Raw genomic sequence first — 17,500 nt, forward strand, 5'->3', positions numbered from 1 at the left:
CAAAAATGGCAAACATTATGGATTGCATTGCTCCCTTAAAATCCAAGAAAGTTAAGGACAAACAGAAAGCACCATGGAAGCAAAATCCAGCGGTTAAACTCCTAAAAAGAGAGTGTAGGAAGAATGAAAGAAAATGGCGTAAATACAAACTTCAGATCCACTATGACATCCATAAAGACATGCTCCGCACATATAACTTTGAAATATGCAAAGCAAGACAATCTTTCTTTTCTAACATCATCAGTAGGAGTTCAAATAACACTCGTGTTTTATTTTCCACTGTCGAAAAGTTAACAAATCCTCCCTCACAATTAGCGCCCGAACTTCTCTCAACTAATAAATGCAATGAGTTTTCATCTTTTTTTAAAGTAAAATTGACAAAATCAGACTCAATATATCTGCTAAATTACTCATTCAACACCCGGAACTTCCAGCTACAAATAGAGGGAAACTTAACTTGATGTCAGAGTTCACTTTGATAGACTATGAAACACTTGAAAAAACAGTACAGATTATCAGCTCCTCCACGTGTATCTCAGACACCCTGCCTACAAATTTCTTCAAAACTGTTTTTCACCTTATAGCCTCAGATGTCCTTCACATTGTAAATACATCACTGCTGTCTGGCACTTTTCCTAAGTCACTAAAAACAGCTGTTGTAAAGCCACTGCTCAAGAAGAATAACCTGGATGCCTCCATTTTAAACAATTACAGGCCCATATCCAATCTACCTTTTATTGGCAAAATTATTGAAAAAGTAGTCTTTAATCAACTAACCACCTTCCTAACATCAAATGGGTATTTTGATTACTTTCAGTCTGGTTTTCGGGCAAATCACAGCACTGAAACAGCCCTCATTAAGGTTTTCAATGACATACGTCTCAACACAGATTCTGGTAAAACATCAGTCCTAGTACTACTGGACCTTAGCGCAGCATTTGACACTGTTGATCACAATATTTTACTACACAGACTAGAACACTGGGTTGGATTTACAGGCATAGTTCTAAACTGGCTCAAATCATATCTACAAGAAAGGAGCTTCTTTGTTGCCATCGGCAACTGTACCTCAACACCAACATCCTTGACCTGTGGTGTTCCCCAGGGGTCGATCTTGGGGCCACTATTATTCAACCTCTATATGCTCCCACTTGGACAAATCATCCAAAATAATTTGATTTCATATCATAGCTATGCAGATGACACACAAATTTACTTAGCTCTGTCACCAAAAGACTATGGTCCCCTTGAATCTCTATGTCAGTGTATAGAACAAATCAACACTTGGATGGCTCAAAATTTTCTTCAGCTGAACAAAGAGAAAACTGAAGCAATTATATTTGGTAAAAAGGAGGAAAGAATTAAGGTTGCCACTCTCCTTGAAACAAAAGGATTGAAAGCAAAGGATACTGTTAAAAATCTCGGTGTATTAATCGACAGTGATCTAAATTTCAACAGTCACATGAAAATGATAACTTTAAATCAGCTTTTTATCACCTCAAAAATATTGCCAAACTGAGAGGGCTAATGTCAAAACATGACTTAGAAAAACTCATTCATGCATCAAACAGCTTCAGATGATTCAAAATGCAGCAGCTAGGGTTCTCACAAAAACAAAAAGAACTGAGCACATTACTCCAATTCTTAAATCTCTGCACTGGCTTCCAGTATGTCACAGAGTTGACTTTAAAGGGATATTCCACCATTTTTGGAAATACGCTCATTTTCCACCTCCCCTCGAGCAAAACAATCGATATTTACCTTGTTCCCGTTCATCCAGCCATTCTGTGAGTCTGGCGATACAACTTTTAGCTTCAGCCTAGCATAGATCATTGAATCGGATTAGACCATTAGCTTCTCGCCTGCTAGCTTCATGTTTAAAAGTGACTAAGATTTCTGGTAATTTTCCCATTTAAAACGTGTCTCCTCTCAAGTTAGAAAGTGCAATAAGACCAACTGAAAATGAAACCTGACGTTTTTCTAGGCTGATTTGACCTGGAACTACACTCTCATCTGGCGTAATAATCAAGGCAAAAAGGCCCCAACTGCAGCCTGTTTTAAATCTAGACTTAAGACCAAATTGTTCTCAGATGCTTTCTGCTAACTGTCTCTTAATTATTCCATCTGGAGTCTTTTATGTTAATTATTCCCTATTGATTTGATCTTGATTTATGCTCTGTTTTTATTTTCTATTATGATCTTTTTATTATTATTATTATTATTATTACTATTACTCTTTGCCCATCTATGCTTTTATCTGCTATAATTACTGTTTTTTGTTTATGTAAAGCACATTGAATGACCTCTGTGTATGAAATGTGCTATATAAATAAACTTGACTTGACTTGACTTGACATATAGGCTACCTATTAAATGAATAGAAGTGAATTTGGGGAGTGAATTAGAACTAGCTACCCATTCACTTTTAGGGCATTTTAGTTGAAAGTCAAGTTTGCTTAAGGTTTGTTCAAGAACTCTTCCAGGGTTTTTACCTCAAACAACACAAATCAACACAAATAAATGAACAGATAACTCAAACGTGCTGTATGTCATAATGAAACAACCACAGACTATCAACAACACGGTCTGACACGAATGACACATTAGTGCAAACTGAATTTATGACCAAACGATTTGATTCGTGCGCGAAGCGCCATCTAGCGATCATTATGTGTAAGTAACAGCCTCCCAGTCTAAGGACTCAGCGGTCTTTTGACCACATCGCCTCGCTTTAAGTAGTTCACACCAGCACGGCGCTTCTAGTAGGTCGTCAAAGCGGTCAAATGACCGGGGCGCAGCGCTTCTAGGTATAAGTGGGTCAGAACGGCACGGCGCTTCTAGTGTTAAAACATATATATATTTGGAAACTAGTTGATTAAAGGTTTCTAATGGTGTCACTTATATGTTTCTAGGACAAAAACTAGCAGAGATTGAGATGTGTGTTTGGAACAGTTTTTCAAGTCCCCAGGGGGGGATTTAGACTCCATAGGGTTAGAGGAATAGTTCTTGAATATGGAAAAAAAATAAACACAAAAATAACACACAAGAGTCCATGTTAACTTTTATAATCACAATGTGTGTTTCTGCAGCCCAAAATGAATGTCTGAAGTTGGGTCATGCCAGTTTATTGTGGGCTAACTGTTTTGGTTGTAGGCTAACTGTTGTGGTAGGCCTATGAGGAAAGTATGAATCTAGACTATTTTAATAAATAAGCATCTTTTCTATGTTCTGTTATGTAGTCGTGTTTAATTTTTGGAAGGAGGAGAAACATCTTCTGATGTACCTCTGCAGTACCTCTGTGGACCCCCTAGGGTTCATGGATCCCCAGTTGAGGATCACTGCAGGGGAATAATGACTATTGATTATGTTAATATATTGTTGTTTTATTATTTATTGTAGCATCTTGTAAACAGTATATCTTATGTATTTGTTATTTTCGGTAATGTGTTATCTTCTGTGATGTTATGTAGACTTGCTGGCTGCAACCTTTCAGACTGGTCCTGTAATACCGTGGCTACTCTTCTAAAGTCACCAAACTCCCTGATAGAACTGGACCTGAGTCACAATGACCTAGGAAGTCGTGGTATTCCATTTCTCGCTTTGGGTCTGGGTAGTCCCCACAGCAAACTGCAGACATTAAGGTTGGTGTTAGACTCTTAATAGTAAAGTATTAGTATTATTACCAGTGTATCACACTGTCATAATGTACTTGTCTCTCTTAGTTTTAAGATGACAAATCTCCCTTACAGAAGCTAAATGTTTGTGGGTAATTTGTGGGAAACAAATGAATTCACTAGAAAATATTGCCAAAAGTTTGCCAGTGTTGGTCTCTAGATGCAAACTTCCACCATAGTTCTGGCAGCAATAAGTGATTTGCCACCACATATAGCCAATAATAGCAAACTTTTAATGAATTTCTGATGACAAATTTGCTCACCACCTAGCCTGGGAATTTACAAAATATTTAGGGTCTGGCTATGAGTAATGGAAATGGCCCAACTCGAGGGGCGGCCCCAAGCATGGATTTTAAAATATCGCTGCATGCAATTGGATAACACTACAGCCAATGTTTACTGACTGATTCCAGACTTTGACACGATTTGATACAATTAATGTTGACTGATTTCGGACATCTATGTTGCAGCGCTGTCATCATCTTTTTAGCTCACCTCTGGCCCACCCATATCAGATACAGTACATGGATGTGATTGCCTGGCGTGGAGACAGTTTTCAGCACATTTCACCCAGTCCCTCTAGTTACAGAGGTTGCATGTGCTAGGCTAGCGCAAGTCAACAGTATGTGCTAGCCTGCCACTAAAAACTTGCCCACTCCACAGTACACCTGAGGCAAATCAATTATAACATTAGACTATCGATGTAGATGTCTATGTTAATAGAATAATGTTAGAAATAAAACTAGTCTCTGAGTCTCTGCATAGAATCTGACCCGATTGCATTCAAGTCATTTTTGTCTCAGTGAGATGTCAGGACCTCGTCCAAGAATAACTTCCCTATGGTTAATGTCTCCTGAACTCCTCTAAAGCATGGTGGTTGTATTCATAACAATTAGGGCTGTCAAAATATCTGATTTATTTCGATTAATTAATTTATAAAAAAATAACTGATAAAAAAAAATAACACAGATTAATCGATTTGACCCAGAGCCGTTCTAGTCACCATTAGACTGTAAAATGAAGGAGAGAGAAGAGAATGTGCTGCCTAGATCATTTATTGAAAGATTTACCTTTAAATACTTTCACAGCAAAAATTATATATTCGATTCATTTAGATTAATTAATCACAGAGTATGTAATTAATTAGATTGCATTGATTGACAGCCCTAATAACAAAACATTGTAGGTTATTTTTGTCTCTTTTCTTGTCTGCCACTGCCATGACATCCTGCTGCCTCTTGTTTTTTGACTGCTCTCTTTCCCTTTCCTTTGAGGCTTCAATGTCAAAACTGATTTGTAATTAGTTTCCCTCTCTATCAGCCGTTTGTCAACACCATCAGTTGTAGTCAACACCATCACTTGTTTGTCAACACTGTAAGATGAAGATTTTGTCAATTATTTTTACAAATATCTGTCACTTTCTGTGGACGTTATTGTGTAAATATAGTCATATACAGTATGTCACACCTACCTGGCTGGGGGGAGGAATGACATTGGGGAGACCACTCCGATAGTACATTTCAAACAATAATTTATTAAATAGATACTAACGGCTAAGTTATCAGTCCATGTTTAAGTGATGAACAGTAGTTGTTAGTGATAGTGATCCAGGTTTGCTGGGTTTGATTTAGTCCATGTATTTAGAGAACTGTTTTGTGTGTTTGGAAATGTTTTTTTTTTTACCAAAGATTCTAGCGCGTAGTGTTCTATGATCTTTGATTTTGAGATTAAAATAAACTGTTTGGCTAAATGTGTGATGCACTAGTAGTAACACTGTAGTCTTCATTACTAGGCTATATGTGTCACAAGGTGCATAAATGTGTATCCATGGACAGAGTACATGCTGAATATATGTCTTCTGTATTTTTCCACAGGCTAAATCAGTGCCTCTCTAAAGTAAGCTGTGAAATGATTACAGCATTACTGCAAAGAACAATTACTCTGAGAGAACTGGACATGAGTAATAACAAACTGGAGGGTGAAGTACTACAGAAGCTGTCTGTGACACTAAGAGACCCACAATGCCAGCTGGAGACCCTGAGGTTAGTTATTCCTTATGGACAATATACTGTATTCTATCCATCTTGAACTTGCAGTGTAACATACAGTACACTATAGCGTCAGCCAAATTAATCAGTAACTAACTAACTACAGCTGTTATATTCAACCGGGGGTCCACGACAACTAAGAGGTCTGCAAATTTTTTTTCATCTGAAGCATTTTTTTCCTTCAGAAAAAATAAAAATGTCTTACTGGCCCCATAATCATTAACCAAACGTAGAAAAGATGAAAATGTAGAAAATACAGGTCTAATTTGTATTTTTAAAAAGAAAACATCATGGAGAATATATATATATTTATGCTTTTTTTTTTAAATCCCACAAGGTGGTGTGGGATGCTCTGAAACTGAGATCCAACATTTTTCAGACTTGTGAGGTACACTTGTCAGACCCAGATGGAATTTATTTTCTATTGCTTTTTGTGAGAGTGTTTCTACTTATCTCAATGATGAAAATACATTTCCTATGTTGAGTACAAATATGTCCTCTGAAAAAACTCCAATACTATTATACAATAATATTCCTATATTCCTAGTAACTCCATTACTATTATACAATAATATTCCTATTTATGCACCAGCATGTACAATTTGAGCCTCCTACATGGTTTAGTTCTTGTGCTATGGACTTTGACAAAAAGAACACAATCGAGAGCCCCTCCTCCCCCCTTAAAGCTGGATGTATAATGGAAAGTATTGATCTTACATAAAAGTAATTTTACTGTGGTCATTTTTTTTTCAGATTAGCAGCTACTGCGAAAATCAGTTAGGAGTTAGGACCACAAGCGCATTCCCTTGGGGGTAGCTCTCTTTCACTCTATATGAGGCTTCGAATAAGCAAGGAATTCATTGGAAATAATTGCGATGTTAAAGAACTTAGCAACATAGCGCAGTACAGAGTGGTTCGAGTTTTAGCGTGCGCTGTTACTAAAAAACGCTATTGAAAACTTAACCGGCTACCTGGCTTCAACTCGGCTTCTACCTGAGTCCTAACTTGGACTATGGAGGCTTGCCTACCTGATGCCTCTTCCTCTCCTGCCCGCTCGGACCCTGATGTGTCCAGCCTGAGGTCGGAACTCCGCGCCATCGAGGTTCTCCTGGGCGACGCTCTCTCAGCGGCAATCCCTGCTGCTCTCCCGGCTGGACACCATACAACGGGCGGGTCGGGATCCACACTCCACCTGGACGACCGCCACGAGAAACGGGGGAAGGCTGTCCGTCCCGCTCTTCGCCCTGGATGACGAGGACTTCGCCATTCCACTCTCCAACTCCTTCGGGCTGCTCGAGACACTCCAGGGCACAGAGCCCGAGGTTGCATGGCTACCCGACAGCCAGCGCGACCATCTAGTCCCGTGGTGCTGGGTGATCAAACTCCTCTCCACAAAGCGAAAAAACGCTGCACCTCTCCAGCTTCACCCAACTGTCTCTATTGTAATGGTCCATACAGGGACAAATGATGTTATGGATAGAATGTCTGCTAAATTACAACAGGACATTGAGCACTTATGTTATGTCATTGAGTCTTTAAAGAAACTCTGCATTCTGTCTGGCCCCATCCCATCTTCCTCAATGAGTTCTGAATGTTTTAGTCGCCTCTGGAGCCTTCACCAATGGCTTAGAAATTTGTATTTATTTATTTGACAGGGATGGTTTTCATCCAAACATAACCAGTGTCGGCCAACTAATTTCCACTTTTATCAATTTTATTGCTTTTAGTAACTTTGACTCTCTGCCCAGCTTGACCCTCACAATACCTCCTACCAGCCTAGTGTGCATGAGGGTCTTGCTACCTTGCCGTTTACAACGGGCACTGGCCCAGTACAGCGCTCCGACTTCATCCCAGTTCACAAGAACCCCCGCCGCTGTCGGAAATCTATCCCCCCTGGTAGCGGTGTAAACATGGACAATCTCCGCCATCTGGCCTATCTAGACTGCATAGAGCCTCCTGTTTACATTACGGCCAAGGTGTCTCTGCTCAATGCCCGGTCGGTGTCAAATAAGTCCTTCCTCCTAAATGACTTTTTCACTCAAAAACGCTTGGATTTTTGTATAGGCGCGAGCTCAGTTGAAACATCTGTTTTCGGAAAACTCTGTCCCACAAACTGCTCTTTTATCAGTACGCCAAGGACTACGCGGAGGGGGGGAGGGGGGGTGGCTCGGCTCTGTTTTTTAAGAACAATTTTAAAATTTGCTCACTGTCCACAGGGGCTTATTCCACCTTCGAATTTCAATGCGTCATGGTGGAATCTTCAGCCCCATTAGTGTGTGCTCTGGTCTATCGGCCCCCGAAACCTAACAAGGACTTCTTAACAGAATTCTTAGACTTTTTATCACATTATATCACACTATATGATTGCTTGTTGATTTTAGGGGATTTTAATATTCATGTCTGTTGTCCAGATAAACCCTTTGTCAAAGAATTCTGTCAAGTGTTGGACTCGCTTGGTTTTATGCAGCATATTGATCAGCCCACCCATGTCCTCGGCCACACACTTGATTTGATTTTAACCTACGGCCTATCCATTGAAAACATGAACATTGAGGACTGGGTCCACAATTTAAGCTTTTTTAGATGATTGGAAAAAAGCTTCAGATGAAAACATTTGCCGGACCCCTTGCAGTACCTCCATGGGACTCCTAGGGACTGAGTTATTGTGCCATCTTGTAAACAGTATATCTTATGTATTTGTCCTTTTCTGTAATGTTGTATCTTCTGTCATGTTATACAGACTTGCTAACTGCAACCTCTCAGACTGGTCCTGTGGAATTGTGGCTGCTGTTCTACAGTCACCAAACACCCTGATAGAGCTGGACCTAAGTGACAATGACCTGGGAGATGGTGGCGTGACATTTCTCTCTAAGGGTCTGTGTAGTCCCAACAACAAACTGCAGACATTAAGGTTGGAGTTAGACGTGTCTTAAAGGAATAGTTCGGCCCGTTTTCTGTATTGTCTAGCATGCAAACGAGTGTTTGACACCGGAATCTCCACAATTGATCCTGTTTCTGCAATTGTGGTTAGTGGTTACTGGTCTTCAACGATCTTCTACAGCAAGTTTCGCTGCGAAATTCAACTTCTGTTGTGTTATATTAATTTCAATTTCAATTTAATTTCACTTATAGAGCGCCAAAACATTACACATGTCTCATGGCGCTTTACGGAGTGTTAAACATTCAAAGAGAGCCCATGAGTAACAGGGGCAAGGAAAAACTCCCTAGAATTGGAGATACATATAGGAAGAAACCTTAGACAGATCCACGACTCAAGGGCCCAACCCATCTGCCTGGGGTCAGTTACAGTAAAGTCATTTGTAGTTTGAAAGTTACAATGACAATTGCTGCGTTTACATGAGTGCTTTAATTCCGAATAAAACCAAGTTAAATCGGAATAAAAGTTAATTCCGCTTTAAAAGAGACCATGTAAACGCTTATTCCGCTTGAAAATGATTAATCGGAATTAAACTTAACTCCGATTGAAGTGGTTGGTTTATTCCGATGTTAAAGCGGAATTAACGCACTCCTTGATCATGTAAACCTTTATTCCGATTCAAAGTTTATTCCGTTTGTTTGGCGCATGCTCATACAAGGAGGAAGACGCAGCGCATGCTCGTTTCATTGCTAATTCGGCTCCGTCTTCTTCCCCCCTTCTCCGGCACTGTTCTCCTCCTCAGCTAGCAAACGTGAAGCTTGACAATATTCTCGAGCTGCTGGTTAAATAGTAGGCCTTTTATCAGAATTACTGCGAAAACCGTTTTCATTACGTTATTGCCCATGCTATAACGTTAACCCGAGATGACAAAAAAGCCGCTAGCCAGCTAAAGTTTGTTTTCTTCCAGTGGACCTTAATTAGGCTGCGTTTATGCACCGCCTGTCCAATCGGAACCCTTCCCGACCCCCAGACGTTCAGCGGAATACAATAAAGCGGAATTAACCTATGCTCCATGTAAACGCCAATTCGGAATTATTATTTCCATGTAAACTCGAAGGAGAATATTTTAATTCCGATTTATTTAATTCTGAATAAACTAATTCGGAATTAAAAACATCATGTAAACGTGGCAAATGAAAGTTCAAATAGTCCAGTGTAGGGAATAAATTGTCCATTAGTAATCCATTAGTTATTTCGGAAAGTGATGGGTCGCTAGGATGCGTGGGCCAAAGATTCGGGCAGGGAACCACAGCAGGCGATGGTAGGGCAGTCATAGGGATGGCGATGGTAGGGCAGTCATAGGGATGTGACTTCAGGTGTGATGTATTAGGCACACACGGTTGTCATGTATCTGAAAAAGTACTTCCTGGATTTTGAAAATCCCTGATAAAAGATGACATAAGCTGTATTTCGCTGCGAAACTTGCTATAGAAGATTGTAACCACTCGGCAGTGTTGTGCATGAACGAATTCAAAAGAAACACTCACTGCCCACGGGCGCCACTCCTAAACTACAGCTTTGCACTAAGTTACCGTACATTACCCATGATCACGTTACGCATAATATATTGTACACATATAGAACCGCTGCTATGTGAATGCAATCGCTGAAAAATTCCGTTATGTTAATGAATGCGGGAGAACTGTTTTGTGAAGCATCTCCATGTTAAACGAAAAGAAACCTATTAAACTGGTATTCTTCAAGCCTCTTAATTGTTTCATCACCAATATACCAGTAGGATAACCCGTGTTTGAACGATTACCTCGCAAGCTGCCGGCAAGTGAAGTTAAAAGTGATAAGATAACGGGCCGACCGGCAAGGTAACAAAATGTTCATCCGACCATAAACGAAACCAGCACCGGAGATGACCAGTGAGCGTTGCAATCGCTAGCCTACATGTTCAAATAGGACCTACGTCGGATGGCATAATGCCCTGTAAACAACTTATGTCTTGATAAAGGTATTTTTTTTTTTTTAAATATCATCGTTCATATCAATTGTGTGCGTGTTGGACATGTGGGAGTTATGGGTGGGGGGCAAATGTTTACACGGCTCTGAATGCCATGTGACATCATGATTTAGCAAGTAATCGATTAATTGTTCAATAACGTTATGATTAGTCGAACATGAAAATTCATCTAAAGTCCCAACCCTACTTGTCAGTGATGATCGAGTGATGTATAACGTGTGTTCAAAGAGCCCTACAGTAGCCTATGTCACTGAACAGTTCCATCGCTGCAGGTAGCCTAATGCAGCAAGGCTATAGCCTCCTCCATACTCCCGGTGTAAAAACTACACTCTTCCGCTGTCAGGCATGCACAGCTGACGCATTATTAGTATTAATTATTAATAAATGTGCGGCCGCATTTATTAGGCGTCGGTATCTGCCCAGGGAAACAAAGCCCAATTTACGGACATTCTAAATTAGATGCTTCAGGTCTGAATGGCCGCTACCGTTCAGAAACAGATTTTCATTCAAATGAACTTTGAACTAGTTATTGAAAAGTGTGATCGTGCACAACACTGCCACTCAGTAAGTTGCACATTTAAAAAAAAAAACGAACGTTTAGAGGCAATACAGAAAACGGGCTTAAAGTGTAAAATACCAAACTATTCCTTTAATAATAAGGAATTATTATTAGTATCTTTGCAGCACATGTTTTCTTGTAGTTTTAGAATGGCAGCTCTCTCTCTCTCTCTCTCTCTCTCTCTCTCTCTCTCTCAGGCTCTGTAAGTGTGGTATCTCAGATGATGGTTATGTTTGTCTGGCTCTGGCTCTGATGTTAAATCCCTCCTGTGTGAAAGAGCTGGATATAAATAACAATAATCCTGGAGAATCAGCACAGAAGCTGTTATCTGCTACACTGGAAGATCCTCACCATGAAGTTGAAGCAATCCAGTATGTACTCTAGAAACCGGAATCAATTGCAGAATGGATTTTTGTCTCCAACTTGGAACAATGAAATCAAGAAATGGCTGGGGTTGCTGAGCACTGTAACCTGAATATACAATGATGGGCAAGCTACTTGATTTGTGTAGTGAGCTAAGCTACCAACTACTCAATACAATAAATTCAGCTTCACTACACAGAAGCTACCACCCATACAAATGTAGCAAGCGAAGTTCCAAAATCCTGTCAAAAGTAGCTTGATACATAGCAGCTACTTTCAATTAAAACTGCAAGTCGACGCAATTTTAGTGATCAACACAACTTTCAGTCAGATAAGGGCTAAAATATGTTTAGATTCATTCATTGAACAATGGCCCAGTTCACAAAAAAACAATTGCAAATCAGAGCACATTTTAGCTCTAGTTATGCTAGAATGCATAGTGTATAGTATAGTGTACAGACATTAGTGTAATAATTCATACATGGCCGGTAGTTTGTGATGGTTAAGGTAAATTTTTGTTTTGCAGGGTTACTTTAACCAATCACATAAGCACAGCTGGATCAAGATACCGTAAGGAAAAATAGTAGCCTAGGATTGCATGCACAGAACGTAGATTAGAAGTAACATAAACCGCTCACAAAAAGTATGGAAACTTGTCTTTGGCCCATTATATCTCCACGTTAATAATACCAATCACTAAAGTGTTTGTCATTTTCATCGTTTATTAGTCACCTTTACAATGAGGTACAGCTTGTAAGCATTGGGCTCCCATGGAATGAGCAACACAAGCAAACGTGTAAGTAGTGCCAACGAAAAATGTGCCAAAATGGCCTGTTATGCTGTTGGAATTCACCTTTGTTACTTCAAGCATTGACGATTGCACTCTCCCACAGAAATGAGGAAAACAAAACATGTTAGGCATACATTTGTTCATTTTATACTCAGTGTCAGGGTCTTCAGTAGCGTGTAGAGGATCCATATGCAGCCACAACAGCTTGGCACCTTCTTCTCATGCTGGTCACCAACCTTGCTACATTCTGCTGTGGGATGGCATTCCATTCCTCGATAAGGATCTGTTAAGTCAGCCAACCTGGTTCTGTTGGTGACTCTGGCACGTACAGCACGCCCAAGCTGATCCCACAAGTGTTCAATTGGGTTGAGGTCTGGACTCACGTCACGGCAGGCCATTCCATCCTCTCCACTCCCAAATTCTGGAGGTACTCTCTGATGATCCCAGCTCAATGGGGGCGAGCGTTGTCATCCTGGAGGATGGCATTTGGTCCCATATTCTGGAGATATGGAATTGCCACTGGCTCCAGAATCTCATAGGGGAGATATAATGGGGAGATATAATGGGCCAAAGTCAAGTTTCCTTACTTTCTGTGAGCGGATTAGAAGTGAACAGGCCTACTTAAAAAAAAAAACCAGGACATTTGGTACCCGATGCGCTTGTACCCGGCATGTTGTCATGGCCACATAAACATTCTGGCTGTAGTGATTGTCTTCCAAACAAATCAGACACTCGGCAGGGTGAGGGCTAGATCCTGTTTTTGACGCACTGTCCAATAAGGTTCAAGTCCACAACGTCTTACTATTTGGGTGGTGTTCCCATTTAATAGCAAAGCTAAAAGTTTACAGGGTTTACTAGGCAAACGTGAGGGCTAAACTAGCTGCGGCGTGCCAGCAGTAAAAACCGTGCGATCTCTCTGCCACCCTAGCATAATTACCACCGCCTACACCAGTGATTAAGTTACCTGGCACGCTTGTGCCACCGTGACCTATGACCTAACTAACACCATACTGCCACCTAGTGTAGACCACCACCACCACAACAAAAACTAGTTAATGGCTCCCATAAACATCCTGGCTGTCTTCCTAATTTGTGTGTGTTGATGGCTGCAGGAAACGCTGTTATGAACATGAGAAATATCCTGGAGAAAATAGCTTTCGATTACGTTACTTGATCAATAAAAGAGCTTAGCTAAAGAAAAGTTACTTGGTTTTGTAAATAGCAATGTCACCGTCAAGCTACTGAAAAATGTTGTTAAGCTAGTAGCTACTGCCCATCATTGTGAATATACAGCATAATCCGATAAAACTGTTCAGACAACATGTCACAAAAAAGTTGAGGTACCTCCGTATGTACTCTAAAGAAACGGAATTGATTGATTGATTGATTGTATTTGGCCGATTAAATATAAAAGTTAGGTAACACTTCATGGTAAGGGTACATGAGTCATCATGAACTCATACATGAATTTATTCATGATTTATGTTTTACTTCATGCCTTAACTTCTCATGAATCATCAGGAATTGACATGAGTTCAGCATATGTCATTCATGATCTCTTGCATGAACAACACATCAACTAAAAGCATTAAGTATGGTTGGTACATCATCATGAATTATGTTTTATTAAGCATGATCATGATGATTTCTTTTTCTGTACATTGATTATCATGAATTCACGCATGTAAGCCCTCTTGAATTGTTAGGAGATTAACTAAGCAATAGTTCCTCATGAGTTCATTATGTTTGTGGGCCTTCAACGAAAGTGATGGAAAATGACGTGCGTTTAGAGAACTTGCACAAGTTATGTGCAAGTTATGTTCAGACATATACTTGCACAAGTTATGTGCAAGTGTAGGTATGTACCATTAGTCACCACAGGTAAGGGTATGAATATGTGTTCATACTTTAATAACAATCTGTAACAATCTGTATCACTTGAAAGGCCCTATTCCAGAAGAAAACTATTTTGTAAGCTGGATTTCAAACATTATACAGTTTACAGACTTATAAATCTTAAAATTGCCCAAGCCCAAGTCAAACAAATAAATAGAAGAATTTGTCACTCAGATGAATGTTATCTTCATCTCAAAAGTAACTCTCAAGTTAACACTAGAAGCGCCGTGCTGTTCTGACCCACTTATACCTAGAAGTGCCGCGCCCTGGTCATTTGACCGCTTTGACGACCTACTAGAAGCGCCATGCTGGTGTGAACTACTTAAAGCGAGTCCTTGGACTGGCAGGCTGTTACTTACACATAATGATAGCTAGATGGTGCTTCGTGCACGAATCAAATCGCTTGGTCATAAATTTGGAATATAATCGAGTGAAAAGATTTTTGAAAGATGTCACCAGATTAAAGTGTTAGGCTGCCCGTGACCAGACAGCAATATATATTTTGAATTCAGATTCCAGGTGGTAGGCAGTGGAATTAACCAAGGAGGCAGAGGGGTTTAATCTTCATATACATTTATTCTCCATAAAATAAATAAATTACAATTCATTGGTTGTTGTGCAAAACCACGGATAAAATGTAAGCGACAGTAAATGCTCTATGTGCAAAAACAGCAAGACAAGAGATAGCAGTTCCGCCGCCCGCCACAAGCAGCGCCAGATATCCCGCAGCAGTCCTAGCCCCAGACAGCAACAAGCAAGCCAGCGATGAAAGTCAACAAGCAGCAGCAAGCGAGCAGGTAGCCTAGCTTCCGTGTTAGCCAGCCAAGCCAAGCAGTCAACACAGGAACTCACGGGTAATCCAGAGCACAATTACCGTCCTGAAGGATCTCCACCAACAGGCCATTCGGTTCTCCTCCCCGATCACCAGCAGCTATGCGATTGCCGTGCTGAAACAACACAAGGCTTTGGGCAGTGCGGAGTTGACCAATAACAAATACACGCTGTCAATCAAGGCCAAAGAGAGCTACTCACATCACCGGGGGCAGACCCAATCTGCCACCCGGATATGGCTTGTGCGCGTTGTAATTCCACTCCTGGTTCGCCGCTCCTGGTTCGGTCGCCGTTTCTTGTCCAGTTCCCCACAGACTGGATCCTCTCTGCAAATATAGGAATGGCAACATCCCAACACCTGTTCCCACTAATTAGATCAAGTAGCCCCTCCCCATAGGTCCAATTGTCTAGTGATGAGTGTTAATTGTCAGTTCAAGAGATTGGGACAAGTCACAGGATTGAAGTCCACACGCACAAACACGGCAACCCAAAATCACAACACAAAAATAATCAAAAAGGTGCATTAAGACACAACTGTGAAATTACACTCTGCACTCGTGAACTAATTACATTTTGCACTGTGTGACAATCACTGCGGTCAAAAGACCGCAGCCCGGCAGTTCTAGGTATATAGGTCAAACCTACACGGCACTTCTAGTAATACGCGTCAGCGGTCAAATGACCGCTGCTTGGCGCTTCTAGTGTAAAGAACTTCTACTGTGAGCTAGCAGGGAAACTGGGCCCAAATATTCTTCAGTAAACGACCAAGAGTTCCTTTCTTATGCCTGTTTCCAAGCCAATAAGTCCACTCAATAACTGCAAGATGCTCTTTCAGAAGCTTGGCACTTCAGTTCCCCCTCAATCGCCGAATTGTTGACTTGTATGTTAACCATGCTCTCTCTAAGTGCTGAGTATGAGCTCCACTACAGGATCAACAAACCACCTTGAGTGATTCACGATGAGATGTCCCCCTATATGCCCTCTACTCATCCCTAAAAATCTATGTTCTATGTTCATTGTTGTACCTAATTCTATTCTATTGGTACCTAATTCTATGATACCGTGGGGAGACTGTACCAGACACTTTTAAATGAACAAATTAGAAGCCAGTCCTGATACCTTTAGTTTATAGCGGAAGTGGCTTTCATCAATGATAACAAACTCCCTTTCATCTCCAAGGCACTGTCCCACTTCATTGTCATAATGTTTCATAGCACGCCTGCAAACTCTTCTTGTAGTGGATGACATCTTTGAGAGAGATGCTGAGCTTTTTGTTATGCCATCAGTCTTCATATCAACTTGCCTCATTGCAAACCTTGAGAAAATCTGACATAAATGCATATTTACCTCATTAATAAATGTTCACAGTATTCTGAAATCAAACGTAAGAATTTCATAAACTAGGGGAACCTATTAGTGTGTTTATGGATTCAACATCACCTAGAAAAATGTAATCCATGAAGATAAACTGCATCTTGAGTTCTCAAAGATTGATTCTGATCTGATAGTCTTGGTGGTTTTCTTCCCTCTGTGGGTCTGCGTACTCTAATTAAAAACATAAGTGGAGAATGAATAAATAATGGTGTTCATAAACATTTAGAATATTATCATAACATAATGCATATACATAGAATATATGCATACAGTCATGGTTGAAATTGTTGGCACCCATGCTAAAGTTGACTAAAAAGAGGAATATCAAATCATCTTTTGGAAGTTGATTTTAATGGCTTAAGTAATAAAATTAGGAAAAATCCAACTTTTAAGGACACCAATTTTCTTTGTGAATGAATAATGTATCATAAATAAATAAATGTTCTTCCCAAAATACCGAGGTCAAAAATATTGGCACCCCTATGTAACCCTATGGGAATTTAACACATAGGGTTAACATACAGGCAGGCAGGGTTTTTTTTTTTTTTAAAAGACCACGTATTTCATGGATACTTTGCATCCTGATAAAGTTCCCTTGGTCTTTAGAACTAAAATTGACCCACATCATCACACACCCTTCACCATATCTAGAGATAGGCATGGTGTTTTGTTCAGTTTTCTTCAGTTAGCCTATTAGCCTGTTTGATGCTCATTGAACTCAATGCAAATCAAACAAGCTAATAGGCTAACTGAACAAAACTGAGCAAAACACCATGCCTATCTCTAGGTATGGTGAAGGGTGTGTGATGATGTGGGTCAATTTTAGTTCTAAAGACCAAGGGAACTTCATCAGGATGCATAGTATCCTGGATCCATGAAATAAGTGGCCTTTAAAAATAAAAAAAACTTCCTAACCCTATGTGTTAAATTCCCATAGGGTTGGCCCCGGCAGTGGCGCAACTGGCTGGGGCACCTGCACCGTACGCTGGCGACCCGGGTTCGATTCCCGCCCCGTGGTCCTTTCCAGATCCCACCCCGACTCTCTCTCCCACTCACTT

At 40.4% G+C, this 17,500-nt stretch overlaps 1 protein-coding gene across 1 annotated transcript in view; it reads left to right on the forward strand.

Moving 5' to 3' along the window:
• LOC134082546 (protein NLRC5-like) overlaps window positions 1-17,500 on the forward strand; it is a 176,473-nt gene that overhangs the window by 109,367 nt on the left and 49,606 nt on the right. Inside the window, exons 16-19 of the mRNA XM_062538339.1 lie at window positions 3,471-3,641; window positions 5,549-5,716; window positions 8,463-8,633; window positions 11,386-11,559. Of these exons, the coding sequence (XP_062394323.1) occupies window positions 3,471-3,641; window positions 5,549-5,716; window positions 8,463-8,633; window positions 11,386-11,559 (684 nt within the window). The remainder of the gene's footprint in view (window positions 1-3,470; window positions 3,642-5,548; window positions 5,717-8,462; window positions 8,634-11,385; window positions 11,560-17,500) is intronic.

This window comes from Sardina pilchardus, chromosome 1, assembly GCF_963854185.1.
Source record: "Sardina pilchardus chromosome 1, fSarPil1.1, whole genome shotgun sequence".
In the NCBI taxonomy this organism is placed as follows: domain Eukaryota; kingdom Metazoa; phylum Chordata; class Actinopteri; order Clupeiformes; family Clupeidae; genus Sardina; species Sardina pilchardus.